Consider the following 21,405-nt stretch of genomic DNA (forward strand, 5'->3'; position numbering starts at 1 on the left):
AAAAGTCATTGTGCTAATTTCAAGGAATGCGGGTCTGAAAATGCCAAACATGAGCTAATCCCCTTTGGACAATGGAATACATTGTGCTTTGGATTGGAAATTAGGAATTAATGTCTCCCTTTTTGAATCTCCTGCCTCCTATGACGAGAATGGGACCATTTGCTCCATAACCAGGGCATTTTCAGACTGTGCAGTGAATTTTCTTTCTCATATTTTGCTGGGACAGATGTGTATGCTATCTAAAATGCTTTCTGTTGGGAAGATTGGCAGTCTTCTTAAAGGGCTTTCTAAAGGATCCATTTTTTTTTTCTTTCCTAGGTAATGGGGCCAAGAAACAGTCTGGGTCACCCATTCTGACCCTGATGCATTTTGCAGCTTCCTCAATGCATCACTGCTGCTAATGTATATCCTAATCTAGTCTCCGCTCTCCGCAATGATGCTGCCTTTGCTCTTTCCCTCGGGATCCTCCTCCATTGTCTAATGGCTATCCACGCTAAGAAATGTTTTGTCCAAACTGGAGGCGGGGTCGAGACTACTCCAAAAATCTGAGTATTGCAGCCAGAGGAAAGCGTGTTACCGCTGCCAGCCCTCCGAATCCCGTTTCACTCTTTACACCCTGTAAGAGTGCTGTACTGTTAGGTGGGCATTCCAGAACTTAATGCTAAAGTGTTCAGAGGTAGAAAATCAGCAGTCAGTTTGAGCAGCTGCCCAGAGATGAACAAAAAAACTTCCACGGAGAGCTCCCTTAATACAGGTGAGCTTTAAAATAAAAATGGGATTGGCGATGTGAGATGAGTAAGGGAAAAGCCCATGCAGGATGAGTGAAATTTGAATTCGTTTAGCATATCCCTGGCAGAAACCCCTTGAAACTGAATGGAAATCCAATCAAGAGAGAGAAAATGTGAACATTATTGGGTCCAGTGTCTATATGTGTACAACTTGGCAATGAGCAAGCCTGAGAATAGTCGTCTTGAATACCACAGTTAAGTATTTTCAGAGACTTCATGGAGTGAATATAGCAGGGGGCGGGGGTGGATTTTTAGCCCAGCTCCTCATATAAATAATCCCTTTAGGATGTGGACTCCAAACTTTGTCCCCAAATCGTAATGGCATATATAATCACACTTATTACCCTCCTGGTACTGGTTGATGTCTATCTGAGTTGTTGTAGTGTCACTTAAAGCCAAAAGGATTTTGCAGTGTCTTGAGAGCTCTCAAAGCCCAATAATTCTATAGTCTAGAGATAGATTTTATTATGTATATCCTTTTCTTCTAAGTACATCTACTCTGTCACTACATATCTGTATGTGCATAAATAGTGTAGGGATAAGGATGTATCTGTGTGTGTGTGCATGCCTGTGTTTATCTTTCAAGTGGGAAAGCACCTCACATAAATATAGAAGACAGCTTTTAGTCTAGTCCAGATTTCATTTCTATTCCCTTTTAAGTTTAAAGTACTAGTATTCCCTTTTGTAATGAGATTTTGCCTTGCTGTTTTTTGAATCCCATCTTTTCTTGCTTCCACTGAACTGATGAAGATTACCTTTGGAAATGTAGTTTTCAATGATTCCCCCCCCGACACCCCCGAATCAATTCTCCCGAGTACCTATTTCCATAACTTGAAATAACCTGAAGTGCAGGAAAATCTTTACAGGAGAAGCAAAGGTTTCCTCTCCATTCTTTTTTCTACCCTTATTCCCTTCCCCCAAAATCCCTGTCGGTTTTACGTTTCTGAATCTGTTCAAATCAACTTCACACCCTGGGAGAGGCTAAAACCAAGAAAAGACCCAGGCTTTACCTGGATTTAGTAGCAACCAATGAATTTCTTGAATGCATCCATGGTACAGTGCAATGAATTAAGCATTTGAGAAAATATAACAGAATCACAAGACACTTTCCCTACCCTCAAGGAATTCACAATCTAATAATACAGTTATGGTAGTTAAGTACTTACTATGTGTGAAGCACTACACTCAGCAAAAGGGTAGCTACAAGTAATCAAAATAAGACTCAATCTCTGTCCTTAAATGGGGTTCTCAGTCTAAGGGAGAGGGAGAATAGGTATTGAATTCCCATTTTACAGAGGAAGAAACTGAGGCACAGAAAAGTTAAATGACTTGCCCAAGGTCACATACCAGGCAAGTGGCAAAAACCGGATTAGAACCCAGGGTCCCTGACTCCCAGGCCCATACTCTTTCCACGAAGTCAGACTGCTTCTCCGTGAAGAGTCTATCATATATTTGGATTAAACTAAAATCAGTGTATTAATGGTCCATTCTCCTATTATGGCAATGAAGGACATATGTGTGTGTTTGTGTGGATGATACTCTTCCAAGATAAGTGATTGTTGCAATTGCTGAGGGTCTGTCATATAAGTAAATAACATGCATTTTTGTGTTCCCCTAGAGCTCATTTTCTAAAGTAGATAGAGAAGATCCACAATTAGCAAGAAAAATAAAAATACCTTCATATTTCTAAAGCCCAACCAATTGAATTAAGGCTAAAATGAAAATCTTGCTGAGTCCAGGCATTGGGCTCATTTTGTGCAATCAATGATGATGCTGAGCATTTAACTTTTGGTGAAGAACATTGTACTAAGGGCATGGGAGAGTAAAGTGCAGTTCAGCTGAGTTCTCTTGTCCATTTGTTCTGCTTATTTTCTTTAGAGCAAAAAGCAGATGACTGCAGAATCACAACACTAATAATAATAATCACAAGAAACTTGTAAGTCCCAGCTAGGAGAGGTGGGGGGGGGGGGGAATAGGTCAGATTTCAGCCTTATACCCACCCACTCCCTCCAATCACTGGCACTGTGGTTAGAGCATGGTTCTGGAAGTCAAAAGGTCATGGGCTAATTCCTGCTGTGCCACTTGCCTGCTGTGTGATGTTGGGCAAGTTACTTGGCTGGCTTCTCTGTGCCTCAGTTCCCTCATCTGTAAAATGGGGATTAAGACAGTGAGCCCCATGTGGGACAGGGACTGTGTCTAACCCGATTTGCTTGTCTCTGGCGCAGTAAGCGCTTAATAAATACTAGCATTATTATTATTAGAGGACTTGTCAGGTGGATGTCAGTCCTTCCCTGCTTAGGGATAATGAGTTAATTACTTCAAAAATAAGCCAGTGGGGTTCTTGACCTGTGCTGGTTGAGCTTGTTTATTTTTTATTCCATTAACATGTTTCTTACCTTTATTGACTAAGTTGAAAAAAGGGTGGTGAAGCCACCTTTGATTTTGTGTGTGGATTGTGTGTTTTTTCCTGTCTCCCTTCTTCCCTCTCTCCAATACCTTCTGCCTAGCCAGGCCCCTTAGAGTTCTGAAGACAAAAGCAGATTGGAGAACCCACATTGCAAAGGCTACTGCAAGTTAGAGACAATGGCGTCAGCCTATGTCATTTTAGATAAAGAAGTCAACATACCGCAAGCTTTAGGGAATTACCGGTTAGTGTTGGAAAGAAATCACTCCGCCAAAATTGATTGAAAGCACTCCATCAGCAATATACAAAGAGAGTTCATAATCCGGAGACACCAAAAGCATGGGAGGGCCTGGGAAGAAAGAAACAATCCGGTTAATTAAGAGCATTGTATTCATCTGTCTGTGGTCACAGTGACCAGTAAAATTTCACTCTCATAAATGTTCACAGCTTTGGAAATGTCAGAAGTACCTCTATTCAAAAAATGCTTTCTCTAGGACTCCTTTTAAAAAGTCTAAATCAATTAATAGTGATTCTGGTGGTTGATCCTCACAAAAACGTTTTTCAAAGAAATTTCAGTGTGTAGTTCTCTTGGCTGCAAATTAATTTTTTTAAAAAGTGATTTTTAAGGAGGAGGCAATCCCATGTACCTAGAGGAGGATTTCTTCGTGGGTTTGACTTTCCAAAAGATATAGGTGTGTTGGGGTAGATTGAAAAGGATCTGACTTCTCACCTGTTTCCCCCAAATGACGTTTCATGCCCACCAAAGAAGATTGCCCGGGGACTTTCTATATGCGACAAAGAGCAATCTGTGTAATCTGGGCAGTTCCCTATGTATCGGCTCTGCCTCAGTCCTCTGTCTCCCTTGCAGCTTTTTTATAATTTATCCTTTTGACCCTTTAGAAACATCCTGTTCACCTACCCTGAACACTGTTTGTATTTTATATATACTTTAAGAGATATTGTTGTTTTTTAAATGGTATTTTAAGTGCTCACAGTGCCAGACACTGTACTAAACACTGGAGTATATCCAAAATAATCAGGTTGGGCACATTCCCTGACCCACAGAGAGCTCACAGTCATAATCCCCATTTTACAGACGAGGTAACTGAGGGCCTGAAAAATTAAGGCACTTGTGTATATATGTACATATTTATTATTCTATTTATATTATTAATGATGTGTATATATCTACAATTCTATTTATATTGATGCTATTTATGCCTACTTGTTTTGTTTTGTTGTCTGTCTTCCCACCTTCTAGACTGTGAGCCCGTTGTTGGGTAGGGATTGTCTCTGTTGCCGAATTATTCTTTCTAAGCGCTTAATACAGTGCTCTGCACACAGTAAGCACTCAATAAATACGATTGAATGAATGAAAGGAGTGACTTGCCCAGGGTCACAAGGCACCCAAGTGGCGGAGCTGGGATTAAAATCCAGGCCATCTGACATCCAGGCCTGTGCTCTTTCCACTAGGCCTAGATGTTTCTGACTAGGCCACACTGCTTCTCTGTTGCTCTTGACTGGTATTTCCACTCAGTGTTTTAAATCACTGCCCTTGTTTCCCTTTGCTCTATGTCATGGTCAGGTTTTAATTACATCTGGGCCGTGGGAAACACTAGTTTGGCGAGTGCTCTGTATCTCAGTTTAACGTGCGCGATTTCCCTTTTTGTCTCCTAGGTTTATTCAAGAGATCGAACACGCCCTAGGACTCGGCCCCGCCAAGCAGTGTCCGCTCCGAGAGTTCCTCACCATGTACATCAAGAACATCTTCCTCAATCAGGTTTTGGCTGAGATTAACAAGGAGATCGAAGGGGTCACCAAAGCATCTGACCCCTTGAAGATCCTGGCCAACGCAGACACCATGAAGGTGCTAGGAGTGCAGAGGCCCCTCCTTCAGGTAGTAGAACATTTCTGTCCGATTTTGTTTATTGGATTAACAAACTCCAAGTATATAATGTGTTCTCCAGCCTCAGTAAGGAAAAGAGGAAATAGACCTAAACAACAACAGCGGGTTAAAATAAAGCTTTCCTTAGAGATGGGTGGCTAAATGCAATCCTCCGGGAAGACAAAAGAGGATGGGGAGAGGAGAGGCTAAGGAGAGAGAGAAAAGTCCTTCTAATAATGTTTGAAGGAACCTCAGAAAGCCTTCCAGTCCTTCCTGCTTTTAGCTAGCTCCAAGCATAAACCACTGACGGTAATTTGGAATAAAATGTGTCCAATATGTTCTGCACTCAAAGCTGTGGTGATAACTGTGGTGCTTGTTAAGCTCTTACTATGTACCAAGCAGTGCATTAAGTGTTGGGAGATACGAGTTAAGTAGGTCAGACAACATCTCCGTCCCACATGGTTCTCACGGTCTACGTAGAAGAGGCATTGAATCCCATTTTACAGATGAGCAGACTGACGGACAGAAAAGTTAAGTGACTTGCCCGAGGTAATCCAGCAGGCAGGTGGCAGAGCGGGGATTCGGACCCAGGTCCTCCAACTCCCAGGCCCATGCTCCTTCCACTGGGCCACACTGCTTCTCATCCTGGTTCAGGTGAAGTAGTCTGAATTTGTCGCTTGTCAACTTCCTTTATTTACAGTTACTGCACTGTAGAGCGTGCAAAATTGGAACGGCAAGGGGTTGCCGTGGTCTCAGAGGAAGTTGATGGGGTGCATGTCTTGATAATGAGGCTCCAGGACAGGAATGTTGTCTGAGTGTAGGCCTGTGGACTGTAGATTGTAAACTACTTCTGTAGACTGTAAGGTCCCGTGGGCAAGAATTGGGTCTACCAACTCTATTATTGTATTATACATTCCCTAACGCCTAGAGGAATGCTGCGTACAGCAAGTGCTCATCAAATTCATTCATTCAGTAGTATTTATTGAGCGCTTACTTTGTGCAGAGCACTGTGCTAAGCGCTTGGAATGTACAAATCGGTAACAGATAGAGACAGTCCCTGCCCTTTGACGGGCTTACGGTCTAATCGGGAGAGACAGACAAGAACAGTGGCAATAAATAGAATCAAATACCATTGATTGACTTGAGGGAAAGGAAAACAGATGCTTTCTGGGGATGAAGAGAATCTTCCAGTAGGAGGTGTGTATTTGAAAACTGTTACTTTACTTCTACGCAGCACAGATCTTCTAAAATCCCCAATCAGAAGTCTATCCTGTAGTAGCTGTCTTCCTAGCCAGCCGGATGAAATGGCATTTCCAGGCAGGTCTAGTCAGAATGTATAACAGATCGCTCATAACAGTTTCCCAGGCCATTATCAAGCATCTCACTTTGTCTCATCCATTAAAATCAATTACTCTGTTTTGAGAATGGAAGGAAGGATAAGAACTGTCAAGTCAGTTCACCTGCCCAGCCAGATGACCTTGTCAGGGATGGATAATTATATTGGGATATGTCAGTGCGCATACCCCGAGTCTAAGGCTAGCCAAGCAGTTAGCCTCACAAATTTGTTTCTGAAGCCTAAGAAAATGATTGTGTTACTTGGCCCCTCAGCGTGGCTCAGTGGAAAGAGCACGGGCTTTGGAGTCAGGGCTCATGAGTTCGAATCCCAGCTCTGCCACTTGTCGGCTGTGTGACTCTGGGCAAGTCACTTAACTTCTCTGTGCCTCGGTTCCCTCATCTGTAAAATGGGGATTAAGACTGTGAGCCCCACGTGGGACAACCTGATTCCCCTATGTCTACCCCAGCGCTTAGAACAGTGCTCGGCACATAGTAAGTGCTTAACAAATACCAACATTATTATTATTATTACCCGCCAACGCTTAGTTCTCCTATGGACATACCAATTGGGGAAACCATAGGAATAAGGTGAAAAAAGGAATTAGCCAAGGCAGCTCTTTCTCTGATGGAGTATTTCCCTCAGGTAGTGGATTTAAGAATTTCGCCTAGTGGATAGAGCACAAGCCAGAGAGTCAGAAGTTCTAATCCTGCTTCCACCTCTTGTCTGCTGTGTGGTCTTGGGCAAGACAGGTAACTTCTCTGTGCCTCAGTTACTTCATCTGTAACATGAAGACCGTGAGCCCCATGAGGGACATGGACTGTGTCCAACCTGATTAGTTTGTATCCACCCCAGCACTTACTACATGCCTGGCACATAGTAAGTGCTTAAATACTCTGAAAAAGAATCACTTTGAGGCAGTTGTGCATGGCCAAGGTTTTTGAAAGTGTTTGTGACCCTTTCAAGTCATCACTTTCAATTTATTTAGTCATAAAAAAAGAATAAAAAGTGTTTTTTCTTCTTTTTTGTATTTACCCCCAGGTTCCAAAAAGAAATATAGGGCGGTTGTGGAATTTGGAGTTCCGAATGCCTTTAATGTCATGGTGCAGGCTGAGTTGTCCGCAACATTTAGGAAGGTTAAGGTTGTGAGATCAGGGGTGTCTGTTCCTTGAATGGAAACGCCAGCGAGTAGCTACCAATTTTACCGGAGGCCTTTCCTCATTGTGAAAGGGGAGCTGCCTGGAACTTGAATATGGAATCAATCGATCAGTGGTATTTATCGAGTGTTTATTGTATGCAGAGCACTGTACTAAGTGTTTGGGAGAGTACAGTATAACTGACGGTTCTAAAGTGCAGAGTAGTGGACACAGACATGAGTGGTCACTGTGCAGGAAACAGTGGCAGATTCACAGCCCTTTTCTAGAGAAACTCCCCAGCATCCCCCAGTGCCGTCTCGCCAGTGGATGGCCCTTACCCAGTGATGCAGAGAAAATAGCGACAGGCCTCCCTTCGCTGGGGGGGGAGTTTGGTCCCTCCTGGATTTTTTCAGAGGATGCTGGGCCACCTACTCCTGGGTCTGTCTTTGGAAAAAGGGCTCTTCCTAATTGGTGTAGTACCCGGCTTCTACAGATGGCAGAATCAGAGCCTTATGATTCTAGAAACTGAGTGAGGGAACCGTCAACTGAGCAGGAAGTCAAGGGTGAAGGCAACTCCGAAGATCAGAACGTATGCATTGTTATAACTACCCCTCAATCAATCGACCAATGGTATTTAGTGAGTGCTTATTGAGTACAGAGCATTTGAGTACTAAGCATCTGCGTACTAAGCATCTGGGAGAGTACAGAATAAGTCCACGATATAAGCTCCTCAAGGGGCTTACAGCCGAAAGGGCGAGATGGGTATTGGTATAAATAAATAAATTATGGTTATGAACATAAGTGCTGTGGCAGGGTGAATAAAGGGTGCAAATCCAAGAGGTGACACAGAGTGAGAGAAGAGGAAATGAGGGCTTAGTCGGGGAAGGCCTCTTGGAGGAGATCTGCTTTGAATAAGGCTTTGAAGGTGGGGAGAATGATGGTCTGTCAGACCTGATGAAGAGGAAGGAAGTTCCAGGCCAGAATGTGGGCGAGGGGTCGGCGGTGAGATTTTCTGAAGGCCCCAAAGGGTAATATTAAATAGACTACGGCGGATTTGATCCAGTGACCTTGATGTTAAGTATCTTCCTTTGTGATTAAATCCCATATATTAGTCATTCCCTTTGAGATTGCATGATTAGGCAGAAGGGTAAATGACAATCTTGGTGTTTAACTCTGAATTTTTGGTGTGTTTCTGACCTTCACTGGAAATTGTTGATTGATATTTATCACGCCTTTGAAACACTTGGTATTTGGCTTGTGGGATAACTGGAAATGCCATTTAACTTTGGGTTTTCAATTTCAGGGCTATCTATACCTTAGGATGTTATTATCCAAAAGTGAGGAAGCAAGTTTGGCAGGGTGGGTGTGTGGCCTTGGGAAGGGAATGGGGTTAAAAAGATTCCCAGGGATTCACTTGGCGTGCCACCTCCTCAATGCCCAACTGCCAATTCCAGTGACACTTGATGTGAAGAGATGGGTCCCGAGGCCGAGAAGACGCTCCCATTTCTGGTCTGGGTTTTTATCGATGAGTGGCATGACTCTGATAACTCTGATATCTATAAATCATCCAAAATCATTGTTCTTGCTTCTGTTTCCTCTTTCACCCTGCCTCTTTGCAACCTGTCATTGAGTGACTGACCGGTTTCACCTCATCTCTCTCCTTCCCGCGTTCTGGGAGACTTGCCGGTAGGCAGCAAAATAGCCAAAATGCAGACAGGAGTAGGAACCAGGGGTACTTGATCCACAGAGGGGATTATAAACGATCTGGATCTAGGTGAACGAAATCCACCGTCAACCTGTCCCAGCAGTCTAGCGCTCCAGACACAGAGAGCTCTGTAGATGAATTCCTATTGTTATAACATGTCCCGGCATCCCACGCGTGCTGGGTGCTGCTAGGCTCTGACACAGAACCGCAGTAGAGGGAGTGATTGCTGATGGCCTGGTTAAAGCCTCATTGAGACGGTGGAGTACACAGCTGCTTGCTGTATAATGACTTGCCGGAGATAATTATACCGTTGCCTGGCCCGATTATCTCTCCCACTAAGCTAAGATACTGCCAGAGCTCACTTGCCGCTTTCCCAAGGAAACATGACCAACAGCAGTGGCATACTGTTTTCATCATGTCAAATTATGTTAATAAGAAGAATGGCTGCAGTGAGTGGCATTTGAATGGTGACCAATTGTGACTGTTCTTCTCTCTGGTGCTGAGTAGATTTAGCTTTTATTAGCAAAAACAAATTAGTCCCTTACAAGTTCTGCTCTCGGTCAAAATCAGAATCTATTAAATCACGATGGGAGCTGATCAATTGAATTCCTTGACTCTAAAAGATTAACAAGTCTGACACACCAAGAGGTTAACCGATACACACAAGGTCTTCCATGGTGTAAATTAGACTTAGAACCCAGGACTCCTACGGTCTTGTCTAATTCCGTACTAATTTTCCTCACACGAAGGTTATATTAAATAAATCCATTTCGGCCCAACATTTTTCTGGGTCTTTAATTCATGTAATGTCATCTTATTAAATATTTTGATTGTATTATCATTCATATTATTAGAATTTCATTTCTTTTCACCTTTATTTCAAGCTGGGTCTCTCAGGGGGAACAGGAGGCTTGATTTAGTCAACCATCTGCCCTGAACTGTACAATGCCGCTTGATTTTCAAGGGTTTGTGGCTAGTTCTGGCTATGTTCAAAGAGCATCAATTTGAGCCTGATTGGTTAACCATATTCTTTGGAATTTATTGTGTCTCAGCTCTTTTCAACGAGAAGAGATGTAAATGCATTTGCACTTGAGGTAATTCACCTTTCAGACGTCGATGCAAATTTCTGATGCCTTCCAAGCTTACAAATGCTGGCATCTAGTTGTATTATTATCACTATTACCTCCATTGCCATTATTTACTTTTCCATGCCTCTTTATTTCTCGTCAGACGTTCCTTTATTTTTATACTATTTTTTTTGTAATTACTGTAGGCTCCTGGTTGGTGGAGGGGACCGTTAATTTACCTATTGACCAGAGTCAATGTGCCCATTGACCAGAGTCAACAGCACAGAAAACCAGCAAGAGTCAGGTGTCTAAAATTAGATTCCTATTGTAGTTGGCTGTGAAGACCAGTCTTTGACAAGTATCCAGTATCCTCTGGGATTCTCCTATCTATAATATTAGAGGAAGAAATGGACTAAATTTGCCAATAAGTCACACAGAAGCAACGAGGCCTAGAGGAAAGAGCACGGGCCTGGACGTCAGAGGACCTGGGTTCTAATCCCAGCCCTGCCAATTGCTCTGCCAATTGTTTGCTGTGTGGCCTTGGGCAAGTCACTTACTATCTCTGTACCTCAGTTTCTTCAACTGTAAAATGGGGATTCAATACCTGTTCTCTACTTAAGACTGTGAGCCCCTATGCGAGACGGATTGTGTCCGACCTAATTAACATGTACATATCCCAGCGCTTAGAACAGTGATGGATACAGAGGCGCTTAACAAGTACCATAAAACAAACAACCTTCTTTTGGGGTAAAAAGGTTGCATATTTTCAGGGCTCACTTGGAATTACCGATGAAACCCTGGAGGGGGACCGCAAGAATCCATTTTCCAAAGCCAGATACTTTTAAGATTTCTTCTGTTACGTCCTGGTCAGTTAATAATTTGTGTAGAGTCCCTAAAAAAAATCCTGGCCTTCTTTGTTGTCAACATTCCTAAGGCAGGAACCCAGTTAGCGTGTGAAAGAACTTCATGGAGTTGTTGAGGGGGTCATAGAACAGTGAGAAAAACATTCCTTCTATTGATGTGTTGCATAAAATGGACCCATCTACTGGGAACTTGACTAATGCAATCAATTTGCTTCACTGAAGAAAACCAATATCAGAAGGCAGTGATTCTTGGTCACTCTTCAACTGGGCCAGAATCAAGCCCCTGGTAATTCTTTAACCAGTCAATCATCTTCGTCTAGTCAATACCTTAATTAAAAAGAGAAAACAAAAAAACTTCATCACATCTATAGGAGAGTCGTGGTTGGCTCCTGAGTGGAAAAAGTAATTAAAGTTAGCAAAACTGGTTAAGATAATTTAGTTGCCATTAAGCATGTTTCTGTTTAGGATACTTTCAAAATGGCAGTAGTCTGAAGGTTGTGCTCTTTCACCGAACTCTAAATTTACTTATCACTGACTGCTGTTTGAACGGTGATTTTCTTTTCCCCCCCTTGGCTGCGTCCTAGAACTTTTTATTGGAATAGGACCTATTCTGGCATTTTAGGGGAGTGTTTCAAGATGATGATTGTCTGCCGTCTGTTTTGATTGGCAGCTGCATGACTCCTCGGTGGATAAGCCAGGAGCGAAGTAATGACTTATGACATATCCGCCGACAGAGACTGAACTACATTAGCACTCTGTCAGTCTGATCTTTGGAAAGCGGTCGGTACTTGAAACGTATTTGACTTCACTTGCTAACGAAGACATCTTCAGAATTTTGCTTAAAGTGTCACCGAAGAGGAGGAGCCGATCAAAAATTAGTGGGAAGAGGGAGAGAAAATGGATTGACACTATAGTCCAAGTAAGTGCTCTGGGAAAGATTGCTGAGCCAGCAAGGTGTACCCTCAGGAGTACTGTAGGTAAATTTTGTGACTTTTTCTTCTCGTTCTGGGTAATTGACTGACTGCTAACGTCCACAAAAAGAAACTACAGCAGGACCCACGTGAGAAGGAGCACAGGCCTGGGAGTCAGAGGACCTGTATCCTAAACCCAGCTCCACCATTTGCCTGCTCTGTAATATTAGACATGCCACTTTGCTTCCCTGTGCCTCAGTTGCCTCATCTGTTAAAGAGGATTTAAATACCCTCCACTTTAGACTGTGAGTCTCATGTGGGACGGGGACATGCATCTCACCTCATGATCTCTTACCTTCCCCAGTGCCTAGTGTAGTGCGTGACATAGTGATTAACAATGAAATTATTATTGTTGTTGTTAGTCGGAGAAAAGCCTTGGCCATTTTTAGCATGAAAACTGAATTTTCCTGTTAAGAAATTCAGAGCAGATAGAGCAGCTTTTGCTACTCAGCCTTTCACTGAGTCCCATTCCTATTCAAGAAGTTGTTTGCTCTTAGCTTTTGGGAATAGTGATAGGGACCAGAGAAGTTAACTACAGTCTGCTGTGTCAACAATTAGAATTTACGACCCCACCTGTCTGAGATTCAGGGCGAATCATTGACTGACCGCTAAACCGATTAAAAAAAAAAAGCCCACCAATTTACCTCATAAGTCTTTCTTTTCTCTGACGGAGACTTTGGCCGCTGCCATGATGGCTACCTGATGTCAGTGATCCCCAATTTTTTACCCAGCTCACCTGAGGGCACCAGTTTTGATTGATTATTTTAATTAGCCCAGCAGTCCAGCGGGGCTGCCTTCATAAATCTTCATTTCCTTTCCCATACTGAGCCCTCCTGGCCTGGTCCTGGATGGGCATCTCAGTCATCTCTGCATTTGTAGGAGCAGCCGTTTGCTGGAAACATGTTTCATATTTGTTTAAGGATCGTCCTACATTTCTCATTCGTTAAGTATCCCCAGGCCTGCCAGCACAAAAAGGCCTGAATTGGGCAAAAGGTGCTGTGGAACCACTCATTAACAGGTTATCTAAGTCAATCCCTCACCTTGGGAGATTGTATATCGTAATATATATATATGTATATATATATATGTACACACACACACACATAAATGTATATCAACTATCCTTCTAACTCTGGTTTTCTTTTTTTTCCCCTCATTATAAATCTGGCTTATTTTTTCATTAGATGCAACTGCTCCTCTGAAAGATGTTCCTATCTGCTTGGTCCAGAATGCCCTTAGCATTGACTTGCAAATACCACCAAAGCAAGTTCTGATAAACTGCTCCTAAATGAGGGACGTTCTGCACCTCTTCTGCTTGAGCCCAGGAATTCTCTTTACCCAGTTTAAGTCCCGGAAGTTTAATTGAGTCTCACTCTCGATTCTCTGCGGCATTTCCAAGTCTGCTCGGCCTTGCTGCTTCTCCCAATCCTTCCAAGGTCAAGGCTCCCTATCACGCCATTGCAGAAATGCTCCACTGACCTCTTTTCCAATTTGTGCTGTGTCGGCACAGTGCCTATTGTACGAGTAAACTCAGTCGAAGAGCAGCAGATAGAAAACTGAATCAGGAGTTTGAAAACTAGGGTTTGTTTTCCAGCCCAGTCAGTGGTTGTCCTCATTGGGTCTGTTTCCTTAGGAGTAAGAGAGGGGTATATTCAGTACCATTTACCAAGTACGAATATGGTGAAAATGAATGCGATTGTGTTTACATTAGCCCTCTGGTCTGCTTTCGGAAATGTTATTCACCTGACCTTGGCGATTCTTGTCTGCCTCAACTAGCCAGGAGGGTACGGAGAGTGCCAGGGCTGGGGAAGAAGGATGGCCGGGCAAAGAGGATCCAGAAGGAAAAAGATGCAGAGAGAAACCCACAATCAGAGTTGTCAGGCAGCTGCTTCAGCTCTTTCCCGGAGGGCAAAAATGTCCCGTCCAACCTAGGGTGAACATTAAGAAACTTGCCTGCATTCAATCTTGGCTCTCCAGGGGCCCCACTACCAATTCATAGATCTATTTAATGGTACATAGAGTGCTTTGCAAGTAAAAATGGCTCTGTGAAATAATAATGAACCAGGTCAGAACTGTTTAAGGTCCACAAAAGTGTTCAATGATTTCCATAACATTTTGGCTACTCCCTCCCTTCCTAAATTGTCCAGTTTCCTCTCGAGTGCTTCCTGTCACTCACTACATACAACAAGGTCTCTGCCAAATACCCTGAGTTCCCCCACTCCTGCAGATACCAAGTTAAGTTGAGGATAAGGTAATAGGAAGGAAGCACGGGGTTTGTTCATTATTTCTATCTGGCACAAAGCCTTGTTCCTTTCGGCAGCTGGACTTGCCAGCTCGCTTGGGGTATTAATATTATTGTATCCAGTGGATGCATATGAATTTCTGAGCAACTCAGTATTTTCCAAGGTTTACTGGTTTCTACACTTGTGATTCACCTATCAGTGCTAGGATTTGTAAGCCCCCCTATCTTAGGAGAGAGAGACAGCTTTCCTGAAAAGCCATCTAAGCTGGTGGAAAAGGCAGATCCCGAGCCAATTTCTCTCCACTCTTCCCACTCCCATCCCTCTCCACTTTCTCTGAAGGCAGGGCACGTTTCACTCGGGGCCCAAAAAGCAAGCATCTCTCCCTAATTTGTGGTTTTCAGATTTTTTAATGTGTGGGTTGGTTTATTGCTCGATGGTTTTACTCAGGGGTTTTTTTTGTTGTTTTTTTGGTGCTGTCCAGAGCACTGTATGAAAAGCCACAATGCTTTGAATAATTGATGGCTAATTGATGAAATTGTCAGCCTGAATCCATTCCTCAGCCTCCCACAACTGAGGGTCCTCGAGCGGCTAATCCTTTTATGTCGAATTACATTTTTTAAAAGTTTCATTTTGATGATTATATTATTCACCCTGGAATATAATTGCCGACACGCAGTGGGGGAAGATGTAGGAACAGGAGGAAGGGAGCCGCCTGCCGTTGGCACCTCCAGGTTGTAAAATGTCTGCCATGTACTAGCCCCTAATTTCTTTGCCATCCCCCTTTTTAAAGGTTTAATTATACCCGTGTAAAAGCGTAATTTGAAATGTGACATCTAATTCTCCTGGAGGACAAAAGAGATATTAATCCATTGTTAAAAGGAAAGGAAAAGAGGCTCTATCATATGGCAAGCCCTGCCCTACATGGTGAACCATATTGGTTGCAAGAGGCAGGAGAAAATGAGTTTGGGGCATCCTTGATGGGAGTGGGATTTCATCAGCTGCAAAATCCAACAATGTAAAATCACATCATCAGGGACTTTCTCTTTTCTCTTCTTTCTTCCGCCCTCTTTTTCTCTTCCCCCACTTGGTAACCAGCAGGTGGTTGCATAGGCTAGAAACCTGATGAGCAATTGAGTCACCATAAGAGGGAATCTGAAGAGGCGGGAAATTGTCATCTCTCTTTAGTCGTTTGTTAACATCCCAGTGACTTGTTGACTTGCTTACTGACACAGCCAGGGCAGCTGTTTTCCTGGGAAGGTGTCTGTTTCTGGGGAAGGGTTTTGAAAAGGGTCCTTTGGTGGGTAAAACTGGAAGGTGTCCTTCAATATTTCATGCAGATGAAGGGCGTGATGTCTTCTGGGTTGTCTTTTTTAAAAAATGGTATTTGTTAAGGACTTAACTTTGTGCCGGTCACTTTAGAAGAACTGGGGTAGATACAAGCTAATCAGGTTGGGCACAGTCCATGTCCCTCATGGGGCTCACAGACTTAATCCCCATTTTACAGATGAAGCAACTGAGGCACAGAGATGTTAAGGGACTTACCCAAGGTCATACAGCAGATACATGGTGGAACTGGGATTGGAACCCAGCTCCTTCTGATTCCCAGGCCCGTGCTCTGCTGGGGCCAAAATGGTTTTTTAGTTCTAACAGGCTAACAGGTTGTAGTTCTTAGAAATGATGTGAAGAAAGGCTTGCTGAAAAGTTTGGAAGACTTAATATTCAGTGAAAGTATAGGCTGAAGGTAGCCTTTTGTGCCTTTAAGGACATACCAGGAGATGGTCTACAGCTCTCTCTCAGGACCTTATGTTCCTGAGTAAAGTCAACTCCAAATTACAGTATATAGCCAGTTACAAATGGAAAGCAAATAACTCATGGAAATGAAAGAAAAATGGGTTTGAAATGGATTTTATTACATGTTTAGTTTCAGAGAGCAAATCATAACACATTTGCCTTATTGAAAAAACTATTTTCTTGTTACATGAGGGAAAATTGAGTATTTAAAAAGGAAATGAACATGACAGCCAAATGGACTTGGTTGAATTTAACGGTTTGGTTTCCTATTTGCTTGTTGGGCTTTCTAATAGAGTGGTAAGTGCTCCGGAACGGCTTCAAACAGCCATCATTCTCTGGTGGAAAATTCCAGCCATCTGGGTAAAACAGGATTACATACCCAACATTCATCTCACCCTCCTCTGACCCCTTGCTACTATTGTTCACTCAGCCTGGAACTCCTTTCCCTTACAGATCTGCCAAAACGCAACCCCCCAACTTCAAAGCCCTCCTCAAATCCCACTTCCTCCAGTAAGCCTTCCCTGATCAATTCCCAACACCCAGAGTCGTATCAGCCCAACAACATGTGCGTAATCATTTATACCCACCCTCAGCACTTGTGTATATTTGTCCATTCAGCTACACATAATAATATTAATAATCATGGTATTCATTAAGCACTTACTATGTGCCAAGCAGTGTCCTAAGCGCTGGGCTAGTTACAAGGTAATCAGTTTAGAAATAATCTCTGTCCCACATTGGACTCACAGTCTTAATCTCCATTTTACAGATGAAGTCAGTGAGGCCCAGAGAAGTTAAATGACTTGCTTAAGGGCACGCAGCAGACAAGTGGCGGAGCTGGGATTAGAAACCACGTCTTCTGGCTTCCAAGCCCATGCTCTTGCCGCTAGGAGATTAAATTGCTTGTTCTGATTCTACAATTTGCGATTATTTTTTGTCTTTCTCCCCCATTTGATTGTAAGCTATTTGAGGACAAGTAACAAGACCTGTATTTCGGGGGCACTATTCTTGCCTCCTCGTACAGTGCAGGGCGCACAGTGAGTTTTCAGTAAATGCCATTACTACCTCCAGGTTCACCCTGAGGCCTGGCAGGAATCTTTTCCCCCCGATACAATTTCAGGGTTAGCCTCACGAGAGCATTTCCCTCTCTACTGCTCCCTTCTTCAGCCCTTTCCTTCCAGCTTCTGCAAAGCGGCCCACATCTCTTCTGCAGGTATGGTGGGGATTTAATTCACTATCGTCCTTAGATTCAGGCGTCGCCAATCAGGAGAGCCTTCTCACCTCAAGCAGGGGCTTGGAGAAGATTCATTCATTCAATCATAGTATTTATTGAGCGCTTACTATGTGCAGAGCACTGTATTAAGCGCTTGGAATGTACAATTCTGCAACAGAGACAATCCCTGCCCAATGACGGGCTCACAGTCTTATGGACACTAAGAGTCAGATTAGAAACCTGCGACGGGCACTGCAAGTGGCAAACACATCAGCATCAGCAGAATGGTTCTTCTGTGCTCACCATGTGGAACGGAGAATAAATTCATGCATAAATCGTGTCAGCCACATCTGCCCGCGTGGATAGGATCTCCACATCAGAAATGTCGTCTTTGAATACTTTTCTGATGGAGAGAATCTAGCGTGACATCTTTGAATATGAGGATCAGCATGCGTGTTCATGCATATGTTCTCTAAATATTCATACACATGTATAACTTGATTAAGTTACATGCTCTATATGTACTAGTAAACACAAGGTTGTGAATTGTTATCTAGGACTCATTTTCCTCGCAAATTAAACTCTCCTAAATTTAATACCACCAAATGATGGTTTCTCTCTAGATCGTTTCCTTTCGTAAATAATCTGGCTTGTTTCGACACTTGCTGACAAATGCAACTTAGGATGCCCTGGACTGAGAATGATATGTAAGAAGTCATTCCAAAGCAAGTTTCTGAAACTCGTTGTTACTAACTGTTGGCCAGTCGTATCCTGAGATGGCAAGATATATCTTGCAAAAATAGATTTAATTTGAAATATTACATTCGTTATGTTAGGCAACAAAGAAATCTTCGGAATGGTTGCAAAGTATTCAATAACTAAAAAACAGATTTTTCCATCATACAGAAATATATCGATTAGCATTTTTGATTAAATTTTGGGTATTTTCCCATCCACCATCATTGGCTGCTAAATTATTTAACCATTGTAGTCATTTCATTTTTCTTACACCATGCTGAGACATGTAGATGTTTAAAGTTTGTAGTTACTCTTTTCAAGGTATAAATCTATTAAAATTTTTAAAAGCTTCTTCCTCTCTGCTTTGTTTAAAAATATGGTAATGTTCTGAGGATCCTAAATCGGTTTCACTTCACTTGCTGTCAGGAACAAATAACACTTCTGTATAAAACTTTTCCAGTGAGTAGCATTCACTGTCAGTGTAAAATCTTAGGTACTTGCTTAGTAATTCCATGTCTTACTGCGCCAGTATTTTCTTGTTTATTTCTGGCTGTATTGCACTATCCTAAACAGACTTTTCAGTAAGGTGGTATCTACCCCAGTGCTTAGAACAGTGTTTGACACATAGTAACTACTTAACAAAGACCATAAAAAAGCCACAGACCTTTGTAATGGAAAATAATTTACTCTTTTGGCAAAACATAATTCTCTCTCTTGTCATATACATACATATTCTGAATTCTCAAGTGAATGGGAGATGTTTTTTTCTTTCTTTTATAACATCTCGTACCATATCATCTGGCAGTGATCCACATTTGGGTAATGAGAGAGTTTGTTGTGGCTGTGATGAAGAAAATGATTTAAAATGTTTTTTAATAAGTTAACAGGAGCAAGTGTTGAAATTGCTGTAATGAGATAATGACAGTGCAGCATATTGCTCTGAAGATAGTGCTCTGCTGAAAAATGTAGGCTCTTAATAAAATCATTTTCATTTCATATTTTCATTCTCTAACCTCAACAATTGCCTGTTTGTCTGCTGGCCTTAGGTAAATGGGCAAAAAAACAGGCAGTAGAGCAGAATAAGAAATAAGAATGGGCGTATAATGCTGTATCGCTGGGCTTTAGATCAACAGTTCCTTGATTCAGTCATATTTATTGAGCACTACTGTGTGCAGAGCCCTGTCCTGAGTGCTTGGGAAGTACAATTCAGCAACAAATAGAGACAATCCCTGCCCTCAGCGGGCTCACAGTCTAAAAGCGGGGAGACAGATATCAAAACAAGTGAACGGGCATCAGTAGCATCATTATAAATAAATAGAATTATAGATATATATGCATCATTAATAAAGATAAATAGAATTATAATTATAAATATGTATTTATTTACACAAGTGCTGTGGGGGAAATAGAGGAAAAGGAGCAAGTTGGGGCAACGGGCAGGAGAGAGCAGAGGAAATTGTGTTCTAGGCTTGTGTCTGTGGGGTAGCTATTATCGACGTGAGTTAAACCCCCACCCTGTTTACTAGGTCAGGGATAGAAAATAGTGCATTGCTCTTTTATTTTCAGTTTTATTTAGCCCAGTTTGGGTTTCACTTTCATGAAGGGCAGTAGGCATGGTGATTGTGTTTTATATTTACATTTGTGTTTTCAGAACTGTTTCCTTTTTTCTCATTATCAGTCTATTTGATAATTGGGAAGGGGAGTAGAGGAATATCAAATGGACATTTAAAGAACAGATGTATAGTTAAAAAAAGATTAGAAGGTCTTTAAGATGCTGTAGGAGCTGAAAATAATGTTCAAGGATAGGAAGAATTGGAAAAAGTGGAATGAGGAACCCTCCATGCATCAGAAGCAGAGGGAAAGGAAAAAGAAATATGATTATAAATATTTTTATCCCTTAGACTTTAGCTTTATTAATATTCATGTAGTCCATTATAAAAATTAGCCAGATCAATTACTGTAGATAGAATTTAAATGGAAATTAGGTATTCTAAAATTTAGGGCAACTGGGTTCTAGTCTCAGAACTGTCATTAGTGCTGTGAAAATTTGGACAAGTCTCTTCATTCCTCCTCACATCATTTTCCCATTTCACCTCCCCACAGATCTTCCCTCCCACATTCCATCAAGAAGAGGAACCAGGGAATAAGACTGGAGCCGATTTGCTCCCCAAAATGACTTATTTTTCATATTTAATTTTAATTACTCATGCGTACTGTCCTTGCGGTTTTATTTCTCCTGCAGTGGTACATTTACCTAAGATTAATTTTCATAAAGGGTTTTAAGTATGCAAGTTAGCCAGGTTGGACACAGTCCCTGTACCACATTGGGCTCACACTCTTAATCCCTGTTTTTTACCAGTGAGGTGACTGAGGCTCGGAGAAGTTAAGTGACTTGCCTAAGGTCACAGAGCAGACAAGTGGTGGAGCTGGGGTTAGAACCCAAGACCTTCCGACTCCCAGACCTGTGCTCTATTCACCGCACCGTGGTGCCTCTCAATTTGTGTGTGTGTGTGTGTGTGTGCTTCTTGAGGGCAGGGAATATATAGCTTTTATTTTTTTGTTGCTCAAACTATAGGTCCTTATAGATGCGTGTAACAGATAATAATGGAATTGAATTCAATAAGCACCTCCTCCAAGAGGCCTTCCCAGACTGAGCTCTCCTTTTCCCTCTGCTCCCTCTACCCCCCTTCACCTCTCCTCAGCTAAGCCCTCTTTTCCCCCCTTTCCCTCTGCTCCTCCCCCTCTCCTTTCCCAACCCCTCAGCACTGTACTCATCTGCTCAACTGTATATATTTTCATTGTATATATTTTCATTACCCTATTTATTTTGTTAATGAGATGTACATCGCTTCGATTCCATTTATTTGCTATTGTTTTAATGAGATGTTCATCCCCTCGATCCTATTTATTGCTATTGTTCTTGTCTGTCCGTCTCCCCCGATTAGACTGTGAGCCCGTCAAAGGGCAGGGACTGTATCTGTTACCGATTTGTACATTCCAAGTGCTTAGTACAGTGCTCTGCACATAGTAAGCTCTCAATAAATACTATTGAATGAATGAATAAGCAAGAATGCTCCCTAAGGGCAGGGAACTCGTCACTTCTGTTGTATTCTTTCAAGCACCAGAACATTTCTGGCACTCACTTGGCCCTCCTTAAATACCAGAGTTTGTATTGGAAAGCTGAATTCAATCAAGGAAATCTTAGATATAAGGCACCCGGGATGCCAAGAGCACTCTGTTTGATTTCTGTACTATAAAGACCCCCAAA

The 21,405-nt window shown here is 42.3% G+C and overlaps 1 protein-coding gene across 2 annotated transcripts in view; it reads left to right on the forward strand.

Annotated features, from left to right (window-relative positions):
- The window catches only part of EXOC4 (exocyst complex component 4), a 561,659-nt gene that overhangs the window by 399,336 nt on the left and 140,918 nt on the right, over positions 1-21,405 (forward strand). For both annotated transcript variants that reach the window (XM_029073281.1, XM_039913205.1), the window contains exon 11: positions 4,870-5,089. In XM_029073281.1, the coding sequence (XP_028929114.1) occupies positions 4,870-5,089 (220 nt within the window). The remainder of the gene's footprint in view (positions 1-4,869; positions 5,090-21,405) is intronic.

This window comes from Ornithorhynchus anatinus, chromosome 10 (assembly GCF_004115215.2).
Source record: "Ornithorhynchus anatinus isolate Pmale09 chromosome 10, mOrnAna1.pri.v4, whole genome shotgun sequence".
Lineage (NCBI taxonomy): Eukaryota > Metazoa > Chordata > Mammalia > Monotremata > Ornithorhynchidae > Ornithorhynchus > Ornithorhynchus anatinus.